Source organism: Dendronephthya gigantea, unplaced genomic scaffold, assembly GCF_004324835.1.
Source record: "Dendronephthya gigantea isolate DGI-Jeju-01 unplaced genomic scaffold, DenGig_1.0 000078F, whole genome shotgun sequence".
In the NCBI taxonomy this organism is placed as follows: Eukaryota; Metazoa; Cnidaria; class Anthozoa; order Malacalcyonacea; family Nephtheidae; genus Dendronephthya; species Dendronephthya gigantea.
Window position 1 is genome coordinate 244794 of NW_021163088.1, and position 20645 is coordinate 265438.

General features: G+C 37.6%; 4 protein-coding genes and 1 long non-coding RNA gene across 5 annotated transcripts in view; 3 read left to right on the forward strand and 2 right to left on the reverse strand.

The window, feature by feature from the left end:
- LOC114532109 (ankyrin-3-like) overlaps positions 1–16382 on the reverse strand; it is a 29773-nt gene extending 13391 nt beyond the window's left edge. The window contains exons 1-2 of the mRNA XM_028553689.1: positions 16318–16382; positions 13405–13490 (exon numbers count right to left, since the gene is read on the reverse strand). The gene's annotated coding sequence lies outside the window, so the exon portion shown is untranslated. The remainder of the gene's footprint in view (positions 1–13404; positions 13491–16317) is intronic.
- Positions 3366–4175, reverse strand: LOC114532139 (putative ankyrin repeat protein RF_0381). Its single transcript, XM_028553714.1, has one exon. The coding sequence runs from the start codon at positions 4173–4175 to the stop codon at positions 3366–3368; it is 810 nt and encodes a 269-aa protein (XP_028409515.1).
- Positions 14615–15207, forward strand: LOC114532116. Its single transcript, XR_003687929.1, has 3 exons — positions 14615–14764; positions 14886–15008; positions 15153–15207. It is a non-coding gene; the product is annotated as an uncharacterized LOC114532116 (long non-coding RNA).
- Positions 15222–16529, forward strand: LOC114532140. The gene is made up of 3 exons (XM_028553716.1): positions 15222–15409; positions 15504–16452; positions 16521–16529. The coding sequence occupies exons 2-3, from the start codon at positions 15523–15525 to the stop codon at positions 16527–16529; spliced, it is 939 nt and encodes a 312-aa protein (XP_028409517.1). The 5' UTR covers positions 15222–15409; positions 15504–15522.
- A 2-nt stretch (positions 16530–16531) lies between these two features.
- Positions 16532–17875, forward strand: LOC114532114. Its single transcript, XM_028553694.1, has 5 exons — positions 16532–16786; positions 16866–16957; positions 17051–17159; positions 17269–17381; positions 17484–17875. The coding sequence occupies exons 1-5, from the start codon at positions 16739–16741 to the stop codon at positions 17656–17658; spliced, it is 537 nt and encodes a 178-aa protein (XP_028409495.1). The 5' UTR covers positions 16532–16738; the 3' UTR covers positions 17659–17875.
- Positions 17876–20645: the final 2770 nt, after the last annotated feature.

Genomic DNA, 20645 nt, shown 5'->3' on the forward strand with positions numbered 1-20645 from the left:
GTAAACCTACACTAAAACGGGTTTACAGACAACGATCACATGAATCATGAAAGCCTTGTATGCCATGAAAGCCTTGTATGCTATGAAAGCCTTGTATGCCATTCTATGCCATTTTTCAATCAAACCGCACCTTCCTTTCAAGGGTAAAAACGGCCAGACCGATCCTATTGAATTTCAGTACAAACTGATTCCCAGAGTACATGATTCCAAACTCAGCCTTATTCACGTATATTGTTATTAGCTATATATGCCTAGCACCAAGAATACAATTTTACCCCTATATTCTGTACGAAGTGCTCTATTTACTAGAAACCCTAAGAAAGAAACATTTTTCTAAAGGAATAAATATTGACAGGAAATGGGGCACAGTTGCATGCAACGATTGGCGCGACGCAGTAACCGCCAGAATTGGCGTCTTGTTCATGTACAGCCCCAGCGAGTTAACGCTCAATAGAGGTTCACTTTACGTGTTTTAAACCTGCTATTACTATTATTTAAAACGGATTTAGTTTACTAACATTTCACATAACAGTTCACTTTGACCCTAAAATGTTCGCAGCAATCCTTACCGTGCAGGTAACCTAGTAATATTTGTGTAGTGTGGCAATCACACGGGAATGTGACGCACAAACCTTGCACAAATATATGCTTCTCGTCTCGATCATAACATGATTTTTAGTCGCTTCTGATTTCTGCAGTGCTGAAGCAAATCATTGTGATTATAATCTACTTACCCACTTTCAATGGTTTATGTTCTATACATCATAATAAACAGTGCCGATACAGCATCGAAAATGAAAGAAATAGATTGGATAAAAATCTTTGTCATCAAAATCAACTATTGTCTGTGGTATTTCACAATAGTCAATAAACCAGTAAGATCCAATTTCGCTTTGCAGCTCGAGTTACAGATTAAACCTGCATGGAGCATCTAAACACCACAAAGATTCTACGTAGCTACTTCGATTATATATTTTTCATTTTCGTCAGCAAAAGAAGTGTAAATAAAAAAATCACCGAGTCTTTATTGCTTCTAGCTCTATCTCAAGACCTTCCATACAGCATAAGTCATGTCGCAGGCGATACAGCGTCAATTAAATCTGGGCATACTAAAGTTAGTGCCTAGCAAAATCGTTCTCGCAACGAACAAATATAATAATCCTATAATTTTAAAGACGTTATGACAAATGCCTATAGCTAGTTAGTTCTCCATTGTCCAAACAGCTTTTTTAAAGTCATCTTGGTAACCCGGCTCATGTGAACAGCCCTTCAGTTATGAAATTTTCTTTCAAATAGTGTACAACATATTGAAGACTGTGATATTGAGGTTCTACCTGAACCAACCACACGTTGTGTTGAGGATATTCTAAGTGTAAGAAATATATATTTTATTCTAACTGGAGCTAATTTCAATCAGGGCGCCTATAAGATAGGGCGGCGAAACGCTCGGATGGCGTGTTGAAACATGTGTGATGTGCGGACCCCCCATGAAGATTCGAAAAACTGTTTTCAAAATGGCGGCGGGTTACTTTGAAGACGAAGAACTTGAGAGTTGAGATGATTATTAGTTTGGATGACACTGATCTGGCAACAGATGACACAAATTCGTCATTCCCAGTTGGAAATACTGTTAATTTCAACGTAAAGGAGTTAATTGCTGTTCTTAAAAGGGTTTCTTCGTGTTTTTTATACTCGTCCCAGCCCGCTGGTTACCAAGACAAGTTTGTAAACATGGTTCCGTTTTATGGTTGTCGTTTTCCAGAGAAAATTGTGAAAAAGGTTCAAAACATTATGCGACCATTTGCACGTGGAATCGATGTTAATGAACAAGGGAGTTATTTTCTAAATTTCCCAGCTTTAGGAGCTATGGCAAGGTTTTTAATTTTTTAATGGAAATTTTGTATTTTGAAAATTCGAAAACGTTGTTGTGACGCGGTCAAATGCTCTTGCAAGTAAGTTAGCATTCTCTTGTTTTGTTTTTAGCTTGGCCAGGTCGACATTGCCATGACGAAAGAAAAACATATCATATTTTGAATTCGTTAATAGTGAATATCACGTTAATAGTTTTAGAGATTGAGTGGTTTTATCGAGCTTGTTAAAAACCAAGTAAATATTGTTTTGTTCGAGAATTTTTCGCCGACCGCCCCGTCCCAGTCCTAAAATCGCATCACACATGTTTCAACACGCCATCCGTGCGTTTCGCCGCCCTATCTTATAGACGCCCTGTTTCAATTTATTAATAAGAACTACAGCACATTCTGCTAAACTATTATCACGATGATTGAAATAGGATTGAGAATCACGTCGATAGAGAAAATTCGCAAATAATTAAAATACCTTCATGTCGATTTTTTATTCAGAAAGTGTCGCGAAGTGCACGGCGACTTCCGAAGCTGTAAATGATGCTACCGACAATCAAAGTTGCTACCGACCTTCTACGAAATGCAAATCCACGCCGGCCGCGTTCAGCATTGCTTTATTGTCGCCTGATGCGACTGATTCTGTCGCCCTTGCGTCCAATTTTTGTCGCTATAAGTTTCCCTTTTAAGGACAAACTTGGACTGTCCCCTCGAGTGTTTAAAGATGATGTAAAGTCCGATCTGAGCATATATTCTGCGCATAACAATGTTTGTTTACGTTGGTTATATAATCTTTACATGAGGTATCTGTCCGATTGTGTCGTTTTAATTTTCTTATTTTCTTCTCGCTCGTCCGGCTGTGATCTGCGACGAATATACTTATTTTTTATTATATTTTGAAGAAAATATTTTTATATTTTGAAGTAAATATTATTCTATTTTGAAGAAAATATAAAGCGAAGCTTTATAAAGCGGAGCTTGTAGATAAACCGGCCGTTATTTAAAACTTTTATATATTTGTAATTGTAGGACAAGCGAGAAGGTAGCGTCTTTAGCGACGACAAATAGCCTCGCCATCTCGCGTTCTCATTCAACAAATAAATTCTTGGAGCATTTCTTTCAGCATAATATTGCTTTTTTCTAGCAGCCTTATCTTCGTCACTCGCAATTCGAGCGTCTTCGCCTTGCGACATAGAATAAAATAATTGTGCTCCCGAACTGTCCGTTTGTAACATAACGCGCTAATATCGCATATCATTAACATTCCAAAAGTTGCTCCCCCACTGATGCAATGTGTTGCTGCGCGGAATATATGCGCGGAACGGACTTTACCTCATCTTTAAATAAATGAAGGCAATAAATCTGTAACAGTATTCACACATCACAAGAGCCTGGTTAAACTGGGACGAATCCAAATGCGCGCTGTCGTCTTACCACGTCGTGGATCGTAAACCTCCTATTAACCTTGGTTACTACCTAAACTCACTGAAACAACATTTTATATATTTAAAAAATATTTACCTCTTCTAACTTGTTGCAATTCATTGTTTTCAACATCTGAATCTTCTCACGATGATTTACGGACCCTTTGAGCCGGATAGTTGTAAGTTCATCATGACCAAGGTGAATACTCCATTCAAGAAGACTCATTTGTCTTCCTTCAACAAGAAATGTTCCAGCTCTCCACACAGCGATGTTCTTTTCCAACAGAAGATTGACCAAAGCAACTGAATTTTTCTCAACAGCCATAATCAGGATGTCAATGCCAAGAGTATGAACACTGCGTTTACTTTTAAGAGTTACGTCAGCACCATGTTTAATAACAAGACATTTTACTAATTCTAGCCTACCTTGGGTAACAGCAGTGTGCAGTACTTTCCATCCGTCAGTATCTTTTGCATGTACATCAGCTCCATTTTCAACAAGATATTTCACTATTTCTAGCGTACCTCCAGCAACAGCACTGTGCAGCACTGTCGATCCGTTAGTATCTTTTCCGTTTACATCGGCTCCATTTTCAAGAAGATATTTTACTATTTCTAGTACGTCTATCGCAACTTTAGCAACAGCAGCGTGCATCACACACCAGCCGTCATTTTTCTTGCCATTTACATCAGCGCCTTTTTCGACAAGATATTCCACTATTTCTACCGTACCATTTTTAACAGCGGAGTGCAAGACTGTCCACCTGTTAGTCTTTTTTCCATTTACATCAGCGCCTTGTTCAACGAGATATTCTACTATTTCTAGTGTACCTTTTTTAACTGCAAAGTGCAAGACTGTCAACGCGTCAATTCTCTTGCCATTTACTATCATGTTTCAAGGTCTGTAAAGGCCCGGTTACACAGTGCAACCTGCAATACAATCCTACTTTTGAGAGATGTAAATTTGGTAACGACGAAACTTCCGTGTAAATTTCTTAGATCCGTGTAGGTTTCTTAGACTTACATTTTGTGGATTGATCGGTAATCTACATCTCTCAAAAGTATAAATGCATTGCAAGTTGCATAAAAAATTCCACCGTGTAGCCACAGGAAAAATAACGAAGGCCAACTCAATGAAAAAAAAAGATCTTCGTTATTTTCCGAACTTGCCGCAGCCAATCAGAAATTTGCCGACGAATTCTCCGATGATGACGTTTGTCAAGTAAATTGCATCCCGCCTCTGTTTCGCAAAATTTCAACGAAAATACACCTTTAATTCGCAAAATTTGACGCAAAAATCTAAAAACGACAGATAAATATAGTCAATATATCCAAGGTGTTTTGTATCTGGGTTTTTTTTAAGAAACGAGCGTAGTATTTTTGTTTTAAGCGATGGTATTAATGTATGTAATATATTTTTTGCGAGAGAGTTGCCAGCCTTATTGTAATTATATACATATATAATAGCATGACGTAACAGCAGTGACCGGGCTGCCTGTTGTGTAACAGGGCACTGAGTGAAACTTCATCGTTCCTTACATTAGCTATAAACTGAGTGGTACTGGGGCCGGTTGTATCAAGCCCATTTAGCTTAAACGGTGGATAAGTCAAAATTAAATAACTGTCACACTCTTACATCTCTCTGAGTCTGACTTTGAGAGATGTAAGAGTGAGTCTACTTGAATATTAGGCATTGAATATGTAGTTGTAAACAGTTAGTCATACTAACTCTCCTGAAGAAGGCCCTCAGGTCGAAATGTCGAGAAGTGTTTTGTCTATTTTAGGCAGTTGTTATACCACATTTGATGCTAAGTTGTTTGAAGACAATGCCACGCTGCTCCCTGGTTATATCGGAACTTTCACAGAGTACTCTGATGGTAGAAGTTGGTTATGGGTTCACACTGTTACGGTTTGCATTCCCTTACAAACTCTTAGAGCTGTTCTCTACTTCAAACGGTACCGTAATATAACCCATTGTTTTAAAGTCACTAGTTCAAGCCGAGTGCCCAGGAAGGAAATAATACGATAGGTTAAGATCGAAGTGGTATTAAACAACCCTTATATCACGTTGAACGCTGCAATTTTGCAATCATGAAACTTGCGATCCGATTCAACTTTTCAGAGATGTAAATTTGGCAATTACGAAAGTTTTGTGCACTTCACGGAAATTTACTTATATACATACATTTTGATCAAAGAAATCGTAAAAAAGAACGGAACTCACCTTAAGATCAGTATCGACTCCGGCAATCCCAAAAATCCCCGTTGAACCTTCGTTATCCTCATAATCCTCTCTATCCACATTTTGTTCACTATTACCATGCATTGTCGCTGCATAGCGCTTGGTAATGTTGTTTTTCCCAAAACAAGTAAGGGGGAGGGTGAAGCTGGGGAATGATGGCTGAAGGCAAAACATTTCATCGGATAGACCCCGTTGCCCTTTATCTTTCAGGTCTTTGAAGTGTAAGAAATATGATCTTGAAGAAAAGCTGGGGAGGGTTTCACCCTCACCCACCCTCCTATTACTATGCCATCACAGCTGAAAAAGAATGAGGGGGGTATAAAGGTGAAGTGATGGCTTACTGCAAAATTTCATTGCATACACTCTCTATCATGCAATTTTCCGAGTTTTCCAAGAATGAGAAATTTAACCAGGAAGTAAAGTGCGGTAGGATTGCACCTTCACCCACCCTCCGATTGCTATGCAAGTGTGTAAGGGCAGACCAGAGACAATCCAATTTTCGTCAAAATTATTGTCATACAATAATTTCTGTCATACAATGGTTAAAAATGGTTTAAAATTCTTTGCATTTTAAAGCATTTTCGGAATACAGTTTGCATTACTATTTGCGTTCATTTTCATGATTTTGGGTGAAAATATTTAGCACTAGTTTTGAAAAATGCATCCACATCAAGATACATAACTAATTTTATATTCCTACTTTATGATGTTTGGAGAGTAAAGTCATTTGGGTCAAATTTCTCACAAAAAATTCTGACTGGTGCCAATCCAGTTTTTCAGACAATAAGATATATTTAATTACACCAGAATTATTCATGTAAATATGTTACAGTCTAGCTGGGATGTCAGTTTGTCTCAGGGTACAGAGAGAGCCTGGTAAACTTATTTAAGTTTAACTTCAAATCAAAACATTGCACTTACTGCTTTTTAGATCAATAAAAATGGTCTGTTTGAATGTTTATGAAAGACTAAAGCAGAATGAACTCTTGAACATGAGGTGCGATCCAGTGGAAAATCACAGGAATCTTTATTTTGTTCAAACAGAAAGAAAGGTTTTTCATCAATGATCAGTTTCTGAAACATTTTTTCTCAACTGTAAATTAGAATTTAAATTTTTCACCCTTTATACTATTAGTTAGACGAATAGGGACAAATAACACCAGGCGTATGATAACTAGTTTTGTAGAGACGATTTATGACGTCATGATCTCAGATCAGCTGGAAATGGCTAGTTCTCGATAATCCAAACACCTTTTTTAAATTTATCTCGGTAACCTGGTTCATGTGAACAGCCCCTCAGTTATGAATAATTTCTTTGAAAAAGTGTACAATATATTGAGACTGTAGTAATATTTATATTCTACCTAAACAAACAACACGTTGTGTTAAGCACTTTATAACAAGGATATTTCACGTGTAAAAAATATGCAACGCCCAATGGGTGCGATAAAACAACCTCGCTAATTATTTTTCCTTCATGGACAAACTTGGGCTAGGAAGGATTCGTCATTTCAAACAAACGTCGAGGCTGTTGTCTAATTGCTCGCTATGTTCCTTGCGGAGTTGCTAAAAAAGAAATCTTCCAGTGTTTCGTCAGCGTAAGGTCTATCATCAATCTTGTGATTAATCAGCCATGACACAAACCTAAGAGCTGTGCGATTACCAAGTTTCTCCAAATTGACAGGATTATCCTCCAAAATATTTTTCATTCGATCTAATTCAGATCCAAAAGGATGCTCACCTTTGGTCAACACGTAAAAAGCAATCATACCCGCGACATGGACATCTGATTTTCTTTTAAAACGACTTTTTTCTTTTTTAACTATTGCTTCAATTACTTCTGGTGGCATCCATCCACGAGTACCTTTTGCATCTGTTTCAACTGTCGTTTCATCTTCATTAACAACGCGACTTATTCCAAAATCTGCCAATTTCATGCGACCTTCGATATCAACCAGGACGTTTGATGGTTTTAGATCTCTGTGCAATATTCCTTTCCATGAAGAAATTCTAGTCCTGATAGAATTTCCCTAATCATTCGTGGACCTTGCTCTTTTAGATGTTCAATACTGCATGCATGAACAAGTTCCCTCAAGGTTTCTTCGCAAAGATCAACAATAAGATACATGAAGGTATCGTCACGGTGAAAATGTCGATATTTCACTATAAATGGAGAGTTTGTTTCAATGAGACTCATGATTTCCTTTTCGTTTTCAACTGTTTCATCCTCACTTTGCACCAAAATTCTCTTAACAGCAACTTCACTTCCATCCTTCGTGAGACCAACATAGACACAAGAAAAACCACCAGCACCAATTTTGAATCGATTATTTGCGACAAAAGCCTGCATCGGTGTCTCAGTCTATGGACGAAAAAGTAGAAATTATCTATTGTGAAAAGTTAGGAGCAAAAGCAATTTGAGCATTGTTATCAGTGAAGGCAAATAGTCAAAGCTCAGATACTGAGGCATTTTTTATACGAAGTCGTTACCATGGAAACCCTATTCCGAGATAGCTTCACAGAAAGTCCGCCATGCATGATATTTTAGCAGATAGACGGGGGCGTACGAAGCATCCAGAGATTGGGGGGCACAGCTTCCAGGTTTGGTTAATAAAAAGGGCACTTTTTGTCCCTTGAAAAATTTTGGAGACACACGTGCCCCTGACGCCAACCCCCCCGGTTCCTACGCCCCTGCAGACATATTTCGAATTATCAAGTATAGCTTGTACGGCTCGTTCAAAAATATCTCGGGTATGTTTGAAACATTACCTCTTTAAACTGGTTGCAATTCATGCTTTCAACATCTGAATCTTTTTACAATGATTTATGGACCTTTTGAGGATAGTTGTAATTTCATCATGACCATGCTGAATACTCAATTCAAAAAGACTCATATATCTTCCCTGAACACGAAATAGTCCAGCTCTCCACACAGCGATGTTCTTTTCCAACAGAAGATTGATCAAAGCAACTGAATTTCTCTCAACAGCCATTATGAGGGTGTAATGCCAAGATTGTGAGTGTGAAGGTCACGTCAGCACCCTTTTCAACTAAATACTTGACAATTTCTAATCTATTACCTGCATAGTGCAACACTGTACACCCGTTAATATCCTTGCCATTTACATCAGCCCCATATTCAACAAGATATTTTACTATTTCTACCGTGCCTTTAATAACAGCATAGTGCAACACTGTACACCCGTTAATATCCTTGCTATTTACATCAGCGCCATGTTCAACAAGATATTTTGGAATTTCTACCGTACCTTTAATAACAGCATCGTGCAGCACAGTCCACCCGTTATTTTTCACCTCATTTACATCAGCGCCATGTTCAACAAGATATTTTACAATTTCTGGTACACCTTTAGTGACAGCATGGTGCAGAACTGTCCACCCGTTATTATCCTTCGCATTTACATCAGCGCCATGTTCAACAAGACTTTCACAATTTCTGGCGTATATTTAGTAACAGCGTAGTTCAGCGCTGTCCGCCCTTTTTTTCCTTGTCATTTACATCAACGCCACATTGTTCAACAAAATATTTGACAAAGTCTGTTTCACCACCAATAACAGCAAGATGCAAAGCAGTTTTGCCCGACTCATCTTTACAACTTAAGTCAGCACCACAATATTTAACCAAAAACTTCACAATTACTAATGTAAAAGGTGGAAGCCGCATTGTAGTCTGAAAAGTTATTCCATCGTCTCGAAGATGTTTCGAACCATATTTGCGGACACTTGTATATCCACTTGTTTCTGGCTTTATATCCATTTCTATTATAAACGTTAAGAACAACCAGCCTGGCAGTGGTGAAGTTGGGAATATCGTTGGGAATAGTTGTTGTTCGACTTTAGAAGAGAAAGAGAAATTTACTCAGAGTTTACAACAATTGTATTCTTTGTGGGTCTAAATGGATGAAAACTATAGTTATCTAATTATCGTGTGTAAATTTTGTAAAATGTTTTATCGGTGCTACGCCTTTGTATTCGTAGCCCGAGCACTAATAAAATTGGATTCGAGACTTTTCTAGTACCAATTTTAGCCGAGCCCGGCGTGCCGCGCCAATAAACGCCTTATATCGTCATTTATAATTGCTTGCAATACTGGTACCTTACTTTAACAAAATACTTGTGTTTCAAATAAAAAATAGGTTTCTGAGGTTAACATGAACGCTGCTTGATTCACTGATATAATTTCTGCGGAGCGAGCGAGCCTGAAGCGAGCGAGCGTAGCAGCAGTCTGATTTGTGCAGAGAGGGGGTTCTGAACTAAATTTTATTTAGCGCAAGAAATTGTGGTCGTACGCGTTTTTTATGCGCAGAACACATATTTTAAACTCGCTCATATCCATGTGCCTTTTTGATTTGGATGGACAGGGTCTTCAAATTTTTGTTAAATTTTAAAGCTTCTGTTCTATTGTGACTAGTCAAGGTAAGATATTTTCATCTTTCGTTCATATGTTACGTTTACAGTTACCTTTATAATTTTTAACTTGTATAGCTAGTTTTAAAAATTTTTTAACATACGAATCACAACAGGAATATTAATAATAATGGTAATATTAGCTAGAATTTTGCGCGCGTATATATAGCGACATTTTCCCCGCAACAAAGTTGAAAGTATTGTACTCACTGAGCTATATTAAATTCCTGGAGGACCGGCTCGCGGCCAAATCGTGTCGCCAAAAAGATGGCGGATTTTGAGCTTTGCTGACGCCACAAACGCACATGGTTCCTTTTGCTCATGGTAATTACCACTGACATACCGCGATACAAGGTGAAAAACTGTGTTCATCTCCCTCGTGGTTTTTATGGAAATATTTTCGGCTTTCGGTATATATTTTTTGTATTTAATATAAAAAAGATAAAAATGTTCCTCTGTTTCACTCTTTAACAAATGGAGAGGCGACGTAACTTTGTGCTCCACGTCTGACGTTGTGAATGTCTTAATTCACTTATCGGGAGAGTGAATTTTCTCATTTTGCTGTTATTTTATAGCATCCAAGTAAGCCGGTGTTTCTAACAATTTTGTTTTTTTCCTTTGGACTTTTTTATAAACTGATTACCAAAGGTTCTGAGCCAATAAATCCATCAAAACTTATGGTACAAACAGCAAATATACTATTTTCGACCTTTTTGGTACATTACAGTGCAATGTTATATACCCAAACTTTATCATTTTTCTTGACTTGTTGTCTGGGGAAGGAATTAAATTTCTGGCAGTGTCAATCTTTTGAGTTTGGTCTATGTTGTTTTCATGATAGCAAATATCAATGTTAATAAGTAAACCTTTCCCCCAGTGAGTTGACTACAAGATCCCTTCATCAATTAACATAATCTGACTGAGAAAAGTGCCGACTGGGTGCTGATAAAAAAGTAATTTTTGCTGCAAACAGTGTAAAATTTCAATATCTGATAGTGACTGTTAAAGGCTAGTTAATATATTATCTTAACTGAGATGAAAATTATTATTGTATATAGCACATTATACACATTGTTATGAATGTGCATTATTGTTTTTCTTAATTACCATGTTAACTGATTTGTTGTTGGCTTGTGTTTTTATAACAATGGTTATATTTATGAAAAAAATAAATATAAAAATGCATTGACTGCATGAGCAGTGTGTTTTCAATCAGCACCCACTTTTATAATTTTCTGTTTATATAGTATCAACTTCCAAGGGGCTATTTTTAATTATTAGGAATAATGAGTCTATGCAGGAATTAACTATTCATTACTATGGCCAGGGGTGCTATTAGACAATTGAAAACTTTTATAGCCCATTGAGGTACAAGCTGCACTTAGCATTAGTCAGCTGCCCAGCATCTTGCCTCAGCTTTCTCAGTTCCTTGGATTATGCATAGTTAGCAAGATTGGTCAGCATAGATATAAAGTCCTGGAGACATTCAAGAGGATATCAATAATAATTGCATACTTTTGGTAATATTTCTGCAGTTCAGGGTTCCGAAAAGCCTAATTGATGTCCATAAATATCCATTTGTCCTTAAAATATCCGACAATAGTGCCAAAAAGTTCAAGAATTTGTTAAATTTCATATAGGAATGTATAAATAATGAAAATATGATTAAGAAAATAAAAATAAACCTGTCAGTTATTGTCAGTATGAAAATCTTTAGTTTTGTCCACATTTTTTGACGTTTTACTATATATTTGTTTTCGCATTGGCAAAAGCAGCGTCTACGACTTGCATTCATCTTCAAAAGAAACACTTTATTGCAGGCTAGGCCGGAAAATATAACGAAAAAACAAAACAAAAAGATTTCACTGCAAAAAAAATCATAAAAACCAAGAGGGAGAACCTGTTGTTTACTAAATTCATTACTAAATCCAGGAGGGAGAATACTGCTGTAGCGGGCTCACAATTGAGCCCGGTCAGTTATAACTACCATGGGCAAAAGGAACCATGTGGCGTCAGCAGAGCTTCTGCGGTTGTGCAAAAGGGCGAAGTCCGCCCTGTTTTTGATGACAAAAAGATAACGGCGAAGTTACCGAAAAATGACGAGCTGGTCCTCCAGGGGCCTCCAGGAATTTAATATAGCTCAGTGATTGTACTTTTCAGTTTTCGCGCGGAAAATATTGTTTGGGCGCAAAATTCCGCCTAGCGAAAATACAGGCCCTGAGCAGTAGCACATGTTTAACAAAATAAAACATTTTTTGGTAACATGGATATTTGTTTTTGAAATATGCTATATTTGTCTTTGTTCAAGGATTTCATGTAAATGTTTGGCTTCATTTGAATAGTAGCAAAACATCACTTTACCCTTGAGAACGGGAAAAACACTCCCGGGTCTATCCAACACCGGGGAAATTGGTATTCATGACACTGTAAAATGGCTATTTTCAGATGATTCGTTTTTGCCGAGTGCAATCTACAAATCCTTTGGGCAATTGAACATTTATAAATCTTTTTTCTTCATACCAAATTTACTCGCGAAATCATAATATAAACCAGCCTATTTCAAAACAATTCCAAAATAAAAGTTAGAACTTGATATAGCACATATTGACCTACATATTGACGTCATTGACAGTGTTCTCGCTAACAGGTATTAACAGTAGGTATTAATTACTGCGTCGCGCACTGCGCGAACGCAGTCTTAAATTGCCGTCGGTGTTTTGTTTTGTTTTGTTTTTTGTGTTTTGTACGTTTTCGATCCGGTGTCACGCGAAATTTATGACTTGCGAAATATATGAGTGTCGCGGTTCTGGGCATGCGCAAGCGCAAATGCGCGCATAAATTACATTGTGCTCATAAATTTCGCAACTTGTTTACTGTTCAACACGTGTTCTCTGACTTGTCTGAAAGAAAGATTTTTCGAAGTATTTTTGTTACTTAAATGGGTGCAAATCCAACAACGGAATCAGCTTGCTGTTCTGACGTGAAAGGAAAGAAACCTGACTCGGAAATCTGTAAATATAAGGTATGTCATTGTCGTGCAAACTCTGTTTAATTCGAATTCAAATGTTCGATGACTTCGATCTGATACCGATATTCGGACTGTTGTTTTAGCGTAATGATGAAATTATTGTGATCATAACCAAGATATTAGTTGTTATTAATACCTATGAATTTGCCGTTGTTTTGGCCATGTATTAACACTATAACTTTAATGACTTAGGCTTCAGTGGAAGATGTGCTGCACTTCCTTAAATCAGGACGCCAGGCACCAACTCATTTTGCCACTCTGGACAAAGTCGCAAGGAGAAAAAATATACACACGCTCTCCCAATCCTCGAGAAACTTTAAATATGAAGGTATGTCTAGGCATTTAATAACTTTGCAGTGAAACATCGTATCATAATAATGTGTGATATGATCTTATAAATTTTATTGTTTACTTGTTTTATACCTCTTATTATTCATTTGGCTTGAGTGGAATTTATTTTATCTTTATTTGATATAATTTGGCTTGGTATCTTTTGGCAAGCTGTTCATCTATAAATAGAAGCTGTAAGTTAAACAACAGGGGTAACTCTTAGCTTCCTCTACAGATCTCTATATTATATGGTCTATGATTGTTCCTCAGTGTCTTAGAGTAAGACAAATTATTTTTCGATTTCAAATGCTGAGACAGAGAGACCTGTGGTGGAGGCTAGGCGCTATTAACTACTTTGGCGCTATTAACTATAAGTTAAATTTATCTATTTATTTTTTATATATTAACCCTTTATATGTACACATTCATTAATGAATCTGAAAACTTACACACATGCCAATGTTTGAACCACACATTATTCAATCAGATTTTAGTGACACTTTGTACTATGTGGGTAAGCAAGGAAAAAATCATTTGAATACGAAAAAGGTTAAAGTGCTATTTACAAGAGATGAGGTTAGTATATATCATGTAATATATGTATTAATTTTATATATTCTGAATATAGTAATTGCATGACAAAGACAATATAGTAAGCATAAACATGTAATTATTATTGTATATAGTTTAATAGTTGAATATGAACATTATGAGACAGCACTTGGTTCATTGATGTGATAAATTTTGTTCCAGATTGAACGTGTGCTCAATGATATCCATGGCAATGGGACAACAGGTGGGCACATGGGAGAGAAGCGCACACAGGCAAACATCACAGAGCGGTTCTATTGGAGAACCATCACAGAAGATGTAAAGGAGTTTGTAAGTGTAGATGAGATTCTCCTAGGTTATAAAAATGAGGGTAAAATATGCTTGTTTTTTAAAATCCTGCTGTTTTTTTAGATTGCCACATGCACTCAGTGTCAAAAAGTGCAAAAGATAAAGACAATGGTTCCTGAACTGACACCAATATATGTAAGTCTCATAAAAATTACATGATTTAATGAGCATAAAGTCTTATCCCTGCTTCAAAACAAATGAGACTTTATAGCTAATCTTAAATCTAATAAGCTTTGAACCCATGTGTATTTCAATTACTGCTGCTATCTTATTTTCCATGTGGGCATGATTTGATCATAGATAAGATATTTTCTACTCACAGGCCAAACAGCCCTGGGAGCTTGTTGGTATCGATCTTATTGGTCCATTCAAGGAGACATCCACAGGTTTTTACATCATGTCAGGGACATGTCTCTTTTCCAAGTGGGTATAAGCCGAGCCAATCAAGGCAAAATCAGCAGAGTGTGTGTACCAGGTGTTAGTGAAGTGGATACATCGTTGGGGTGCACCACTTAAGATTTTAAGTGACCAAGGTACAGAGTTTAACAACAAGGTATGGAGATACATTATCCCAACTGAGTATTTCAAACATTGTAAAAGTGCTCACCACTTAACATCTTCCTGATAGCTTAATATTAGCAAACCTAATCTGTATAACCTTAATTTATTTTCAGCTGCTGAACGAATTAATGTTCAAAAAATTTAACATCCGCCATCTTGTCACAGCTGCCTATCACCCCCAAACAAATGGTCAAGATGAGCGCACTAATGGAACTCTTAAGCGTCACCTTTCAAAGGTAGAAAGTCTAGGTTATCTTATTTTTTTATTCTAGGTTAGTTTTTTTTTTATTCTTGACTTCATGTAATAAATCATTATCTGTAGACCACCAGTGCTGCATGGAACTTAAACTACTTTATATCATTCTGTACTCTATTTGTAGATGGTCAATGAACAGCAGGATGATTGGCACCTTTATATTGAACAAGCATGCTGGGTGTCCGTTCATCATTTAACGAATCAACTAAACACACTCCATATGAGATCATGCAAATAAGGAAGCCACGTTTTCCATCAGAGTTGCCTGTGGAAAAGGAGGATGATGCGCCTGCTCCTATCATTTTGAAAGCACCAACCCCTAATGAAGTGGCTGATTATGTAAGTTCCAAGCAGGAACAGCTGAGTGTGATGGAAGCTAAGGTATGTTGTAACAATTTGTGGTATAGTAGTTTGTTTCATGCCAATATTGTCCTGCTACTGGACACAGTTGTGAACAAAAATGTTTGCTCCATAGGTTACTGCCAATAACATCAATGCGAAAGAAAAGCAAAAAAAAATATTATAAAATGAAAAAGATGAAAGGTTATAAGGCGTACAAGTTTCATGTTGGGCAAGCAGTCATGAAGGCTAATCCTAAGAAGCTTGGAGGCCGAAAGGGTGATCGAATGACGCCAGATTGGCTTAATGGTTATGTTGTTGTTAGCCTTACAGATCACCAGGTTGTTTTGCGCAACACAAAAACCAATAAGGTGTTGAAAAGCATCAGTCTGGCTCATATTAAACCATTTCGGGAGAGAGGTGCTGATACAGATGTTGAAAATAAGGTAGCAGGTGTTGGTATGGCAGTTGCAGAAGCTGAGGTTGCAGGTGGTGGTGAGGAGGTTACATGTGTTGAGGTTCCAGGTGTTGGTGGAGGAGACATTGCATGTGTTGAGTTTGTAGGTGGTGGTGAGGAGGCTGCAGACGTTGAGGTTCCAGGTGTTGGTGAAGAGGTTGCAGACGTTGAGGTTCCAGGTGTTGGTGAAGAGGTTGCGGACGTTGAGGTTCCAGGTGTTGGTGAAGAGGTTGCGGACGTTGAGGTTCCAGGTGTTGGTGAAGAGGTTGTGGATGATAAAGTTGCAGGTGTTGGCGAAGAGGTTGTGGATGATAAAGTTGCATGTGTTAGTGAAGGGGTTGTGGATGTTGAGGTTGCAGAGTTTGAGAGGTCCAATGACCAGGTTCGTGGTGCTGGTAATGAGGTAAAAACTCTTGCTTCACTGAGCTTTGCTGGCGAAGTTCACCATTTACAGCAATTGGGCATAAAAGGAATACCTTTAAGTTTTCCCTACCTTGATTTTGGTACAGCTAAACTGACTGGAAGAGATATTTGGTCCCTTATCCCACTGCAAGAAGTTTCCACTTGCCAATTCAAAACATTAAAAAGCGAAGTTCCTGATTTTATGCCTGGTTTGTTAACTGATATGGTAAGAAGTCTTTATTTCTGTCATTTCTGTTACTTCTGTTTTCAGAGGAGGGTTACTCTTTACCTTAGATAAAGTAGTCAAAATGTGATGGAAATCTGTTTTTAGGACATCTTTGTTTATATAGTCATTTTTACATGTATAGGTCATCGATGCCTACTTAAGTGGTTTGGCAGAGCGTAGAAATGGTGGAGATGTCCTTGCAGCTGAATGCTACATTTCACAGCTCGTGCATCGTAATTCTAGCACACGACGTACTTGGTCGGACAAGAATTTTTCCCTAAGCAGGATGATTCTTTTCCCAATCAACTTGAATGGAAATCACTGGACCCTATTGGTGAGTATAAAGTTGACCTAGCAAAACCCCTCCTTTTCCTGATCCTGGACTTGATCAAATTCTGATATATCTTCCCCAGGTTTTTGACAAAGTTGGTAAAAGAAAAATTTACGTTGATCCACTCAAAACTGGAAAGCCCTCTGGCTTAATGGGTCATATTAAAAAACTGAGGTACAAAAATTTTATTATTACTATGCAATATGTCAAATTTCTTTTGCATTTTATGAGTTTACATTAGTATACCCATTTCATTATATTTCATAGCGAATTGGTTGATGTCAAGACTGGATGGAAGACAAAGAGGTGGCCATGCCTCCATCCCCAACATTGCATGCAGCATGATAGCCATAACTGTGGAGTATATGTTTGTTTTGTAAGTTTTTACCATGTTTTTTACAATCAGTTTTAGAAATTGAGCAAATATATGCAGTTGTTGTAATTATGTATCTAAAATTTTGCTCCACCTATATTATGTTGTATAGTTTGCACGCTGTTTGGTTGAAGGTTTGGACCTGACGGAACAAATAGACCCAGAAAAAGAGAGAAAAAACATACTCTCTTCTATTTGTGGTTCCTGTTATGATGATGTAGGCAGGTAAATTGTAATTAAAAATTGACTATACTCAAATGTGCTGCCAGCCCTTCCATCAACAGTTGACAACTAGTTGCTTAACTACGGTTTGGAATTTTTTCGCAGTGCTGTTGAGAGAAATACGGGCGTTTGCAAAATTTGCAGGAAGGATGATGGAGAAGACTGGCTTGGGTGTGACCGTTGTTACCAATTTTCCATGCCAGTTGCAGAGGTGTGGACTTCGCAACTGCACTTACAGGAAAATTTTATTGCTGATGTTGCAAGGTGCATATGTAAATAAGATGTAAATTTTGTAAATTTCAATGATGTAAATAAGTTGTAAATAATGATGTAAATGAGGTAAAACTGTACAAATTATCTTGTCAGAAATTAAATGAAGCAATGTACCTTTATAGTACCCAGTATTTCATGAAATAACCACCCTATTAACCAACTATTTCATTACCCAACTGACTCTAGTACCCAGTAATTTATGATCTAACCACCCTATGAAAACTACTTCATTACCCAACTGACTCTAGTACCCAACCACTCTAGTACCCAGTAATTTACAATCTAACCACCCTATTAACCAACTACTTCATCACCCAACTGACTCTAGTACCCAACCACTCAATTCAACCACTCTATTACCCAGTAAATTATGATCTAACCACCCTATGAAAACTACTTCATTACCCAACTGACTCTAGCACTCTAATACTCTTCTGTGTTCATGGAGGGAGTACAGCGCAACGAAGACCCTGGTTAGATAATATAATACTGCGCACTACTGTGGTTGGGTATTAAAGTAGTTGGGTAATCAAGATAATAGCAAACGTTTTCCACGATTCTGCAAGATCATGGCAAAATCTTCCAATATTCTGCATGATCATGGAAAAAATTTTGATCATGGATCTTGCAGCTTGCGGGATCATGACAAACATCTTGCAGGATCCTGCATGAATGATCATGGACATGGTAAAATCATGACAAATATCTTGCATGATTTAAAAAGGTCTTAGAAAGATCTTGGCAGGATCTTGTGTAAGGTCTTGCTAGAACTTGACAAGTCAAAGTCAAGTTCTTAACAAGATTGTAAACCTTGGACAGTTGGACTGGGTTAATATCGTATAAAACATGCCGTTTATACTTGTTCAAATTCGATAATCTAAAGTATTTTAGCGATGTAAATAGCCTTCAATGAAGTTTTATCTGTCCTAGTGAATCTTTGTTTTACACTCATTCTCGATTAATTACTAAAACTTACTAAAATTTTGATCAAAATTAGCCAAAACAAAACAGTCGCACTCGGCCGCCGAAATCATAGATTTCGCAATCGTCATGTTTTTCGCGCGTGTAAGCCGCGAAATTCGTGACTCCTCACGCGTGGTCATGTATTTCGCAATGGTCATAAATTTCGCTTGACACCGGTCTTCCTGGCCGCGCAGGCCAACTAAGATACTCGTATTTTGAACTCGTTTGATTTCGTATCGAAATATTTTCGTGCTAAACACACTTCAAATAGTAACCTAAACCTAGTAACCCCCACAAAAAAATATTTTACTGAAACAAAAAATTGAAAAAGTTTGTTGTCGCCGGGATTCGAACTCGGGTCGTGCGAACCAAAAGCAGGAAACTGCATGCACGATACACGTCATATAAAATAACACGTACACGAGTCGCTGTGCATAGCCGATAGCGCAGGAAATCTAGACGTCTGTCGTTCGAGAAAATACGTACAGGTTCATAATGCTGGATTCTCGTCTTGTCTTGTCATGCTCACTCTGCATACACCAGCACACACTGATCATGGTAAACCTACACTAAAACGGGTTTACAGACAACGATCACATGAATCACGAAAGCCTTGTATGCCATGAAAGCCTTGTATGCTATGAAAGCCTTGTATGCCATTCTATGCCATTTTCAATCAAACCGCACCTTCCTTTCAAGGGTAAAAACGGCCAGATCGATCCTATTGAATTTCAGTACAAACTGATTCCCAGAGTACATGATTCCAAACTCAGCCTTATTCACGTATATCGTTATTAGCTACATATGCCTAGCACCAATAATGCAGTTTTACCCCTATATTCTGTAAGAAGTGCTCTATTTACTAGAAACCCTAAGAAAGAAACATTTTTCTAAAGGAATAAATATTGACAGGAAATGGGGCACAGTTGCATGCAACGATTGGCGCGACGCAGTAACCGCCAGAATTGGCGTCTTGTTCATGTACAGCCCCAGCGAGTTAACGCTCAATAGAGGTTCACTTTACGTGTTTTAAACCTGCTATTACTATTATTTAAAACGGATTTAGTTTACTAACATTTCACATAACAGTTCACTTTGACCCTAAAATGTTCGCAGCAATCCTTACCGTGCAGGTAACCTAGTAATATTTGTGTAGTGTGGCAATCACACGGGAATGTGACGCACAAACCTTGCACAAATATATGCTTCTCGTCTCGATCATAACATGATTTTTAGTCGCTTCTGATTTCTGCAGCTGAAGCAAATCATTGTGATTATAATCTACTTACCACTTTCAATGGTTTATGTTCTACATCATAATAAAGAGTGCCGATACAGCATGAAAATGAAAGAAATAGATTGGATAAAAATCTTTGTCATCAAAATCAACTATTGTCTGTGGTATTTCACAATAGTCAATAAACCAGTAAGATCCAATTTCGCTTTGCAGCTCGAGTTACAGATTAAACCTGCATGGAGCATCTAAACACCACAAAGATTCTACGTAGCTACTTCGATTATATATTTTTCATTTTCGTCAGCAAAAGAAGTGTAAATAAAAAAATCACCGAGTCTTTATTGCTTCTAGCTCTATCTCAAGACCTTCCATACAGCATAAGTCATGTCGCAGGCGATACAGCGTCAATTAAATCTGGGCATACTAAAGTTAGTGCCTAGCAAAATCGTTCTCGCAACGAACAAATATAATAATCCTATAATTTTAAAGACGTTATGACAAATGCCTATAGCTAGTTAGTTCTCCATTGTCCAAACAGCTTTTTTAAAGTCATCTTGGTAACCCGGCTCATGTGAACAGCCCTTCAGTTATGAAATTTTTCTTTCAAATAGTGTACAACATATTGAAGACTGTGATATTGAGGTTCTACCTGAACCAACCACACGTTGTGTTGAGGATATTCTAAGTGTAAGAAATATATATATTTATTCTAACTGGAGCTAATTTCAATCAGGGCGCCTATAAGATAGGGCGGCGAAACGCTCGGATGGCGTGTTGAAACATGTGTGATGTGC